Source organism: Limulus polyphemus, unplaced genomic scaffold, assembly GCF_000517525.1.
Source record: "Limulus polyphemus unplaced genomic scaffold, Limulus_polyphemus-2.1.2 Scaffold7518, whole genome shotgun sequence".
NCBI lineage: Eukaryota > Metazoa > Arthropoda > Merostomata > Xiphosura > Limulidae > Limulus > Limulus polyphemus.
Genome location: NW_013673128.1, coordinates 20,601 through 23,502, shown reverse-complemented (window position 1 = coordinate 23,502; position 2,902 = coordinate 20,601). Strand labels below are relative to the sequence as shown.

Genomic DNA, 2,902 nt, shown 5'->3' with positions numbered 1-2,902 from the left:
ATATATATGTAACGTTTAAGGATCAGTAACAAACATTTCAAGTAAGAAACATCAAGATGTATGTCATGACTAATATATATGTAACGTTTAAGGATCAGTAACAAACATTTCAAGTAAGAAACATCAAGATGTATGTCATGACTAATATATATGTAACGTTTAAGGATCAGTAACAAACAATCTTGATGTTTCTTACTTGAAATGTTTGTTACTGATCCTTAAACGTTACATATATATTAGTCATGACATACATCTTGATGTTTCTTACTTGAAATATGTCATGACTAATATGTATGTAATGTTTAAGGATCAGTAACAAACATTTCAAGTAAGAAACATCAAGATGTATGTCATGACTAATATATATGTAACGTTTAAGGATCAGTAACAAACATTTCAAGTAAGAAACATCAAGATGTATGTCATGACCAATATATATGTAACTTTTAAGCATCAGTAACATCAAACATTAAATAAAATGTTACTTCTACTACTGAGATTTTTGCTGAATTTTGTCAGTACTGTATAATGTAATCCACAGCTACAGTAAAAATAAATCATTTCTTTATGTGCATAGTTAACTTCTGACATAATTTTTTAAAACAATAAAAATCCATTCCAAACTTCTTCCAGCTGTTATTTTATATTTTTACTGATTAAATCACAGAATGCATAAAGAATTCTTTGATTTGATAAAGATGCCAAAAGAAATATATTGATTTTTAGAAATACAAAAAATAAGTTATATCTCTCTTGCAACATCCTGAAGCGTACTTCCCAAAGGTAAAACACCAAATATCAAATTGTAGTAAGAAAAGTATTAACTTTCGGTGCCCATTTCCAATTTTTTTACTCCACTTCTGGACGTACTCTGTTTATAGTTACAATATGTCATAAAAACTTCCCTCATTTTTGTTTTTCTAAACCAAATTTTTTTAATTCTAAATTTTTATATATTCTTATTCATTATCTTACACTAATCAACATGCTTGGTCAGTTTATCCAACAGCAATAAGTATTTATCTTACACTAATAACATGCTTGGTCAGTTTATCCAACAGCCATAAGTATTTATTTTACACTAATCAACATGCTTGGTCAGTTTATCCAACAGCAATAAGTATTTATCTTACACTAATCAACATGCTTGGTCAGTTTATCCAACAGCAATAAGTATTTATTTTACACTAATCAACATGCTTGGTCAGTTTATCCAACAGCAATAAGTATTTATTTTACACTAATCAACATGCTTGGTCAGTTTATCCAACAGCAATAAGTATTTATTTTACACTAATCAACATGCTTGGTCAGTTTATCCAACAGCAATAAGTATTTATTTTACACTAATCAACATGCTTGGTCAGTTTATCCAACAGCCATAAGTATTTCTTTTCAGATAAAACTAAAAATTCAGATTACGTACAACATTTATGAAGACAAAAAAAAACACACACGTGTATGTATACACGAGCAACTTCCATTTTTGTAATACCAAATGTTCGACTTACCCCAGCTCCAGTGAGTATCACTATGTTTTCAGAAGTTTGAATGAGGTTGACTACATCATCCAGGGTGTTAACGTGGGGTAGTTTGGTACGAAGAGGAGGTTCGTTCAGTACACTAACAATTATCTTCCACAAGGTAAGGGGATCCAAATGGGGAGAAATAAACGAACTCTGTGGAACAAGCTCCTCTAGGATGGTTCGAGGATCAACTCCTTGCATGATCTGCTGTTGAACCCAAGTAACTGGTCCTACTGAATGCAGGATACACAATACAGTATAGTAGTTATACCAACAATTACTTAAAATATAAACAAACTGTAATCAAAACTCATGCTTTCCATCAAAAGAAAAACATTTCTGATGATAAATTTAGGGTTATTTAAGGTGAAAATTTATGTATATTTAGGGAAATTACCTGGAGTTGGTTTCCACTCCTGACCACTAAGATCTGACATATCAGAGAAGTCTGATAATCTAATGATAAGTTTAGGGTTATTTAAAGTGAACATTTATGGACATTTAGGGAAATATTCCACACATTCTTGATGTACATAAGTCTCAGAAACTTACCTGGAGTTGGTTTCCACTCCTGACCACTAAGATCTGACATATCAGAGAAGTCTGATAAATTACTAACTGTAGAAGAAACTTCGTCTGCGTCATCTTCGTTTTCACTTTTGTGGTATTTAACTTTCTCCTCCTGCTCTGAAGGATGACCGTAAGGCACACTGCTGTCATCTGGTATGGAAGATGCTTTGAAATTATACTTCATTTACTTTTTGAATATTGTTCTAAGAAAGCAAACAGTACAAATGTGTACCATAAGTAGCTAAAATTATTTCAGACCTATAATGTAAATTTATGGACACATCAAGTTAGCATAATTAACAACTCAAATGTTTGTGTCACACCGAGTTTCTGAAAAGTTGTTAGCTTGGGATATTAAAATTGGGAGTTTAATTTAATCTCAGTAGTAATGTATTGATAAAATTTTCATTGTGTAGTACTGAATGCTCTGATCAATAGCATCAAAGTGCATTCCAATCACATTCATTCGTTTTCAGTAAACTACAACGAATCACAGAGATAGGCCAGTTTGTTCTGAAAGTATTTTTCATGTTACACAACACCACAAATTTACTGACAAAATTAGTTGTGATAAAAGAATCAGCAGAATAGGTCATCACAAAACAGTCAAGTAGGTTACAAAAACACCAGAGATTTCAAGGTCTATTGAACTCTTGACTATTCTCCTTTAGGACTGAAAGGGTAAATGTTAAAGTGTGAGGGACAAGGACCGAAAGGGTAAAGGTTAAAGTGTGAGGGACAAGGACCGAAAGGGTAAAGGTTAAAGTGTGAGGGACAAGGACCGAAAGGGTAAAGGTTAAAGTGTG

General features: G+C 32.1%; 1 protein-coding gene across 1 annotated transcript in view; it reads right to left on the bottom strand.

Annotated features, from left to right (window-relative positions):
- The window catches only part of LOC106474678 (NAD-dependent protein deacetylase sirtuin-1-like), a gene marked incomplete at its 3' end in the record, with an annotated part of 28,087 nt that overhangs the window by 15,900 nt on the left and 9,285 nt on the right, over positions 1 to 2,902 (bottom strand). Inside the window, exons 3-4 of the mRNA XM_022402977.1 lie at positions 2,079 to 2,246; positions 1,512 to 1,759 (exon numbers count right to left, since the gene is read on the bottom strand). Coding sequence (XP_022258685.1) covers positions 1,512 to 1,759; positions 2,079 to 2,246 — 416 coding nt within the window. The remainder of the gene's footprint in view (positions 1 to 1,511; positions 1,760 to 2,078; positions 2,247 to 2,902) is intronic.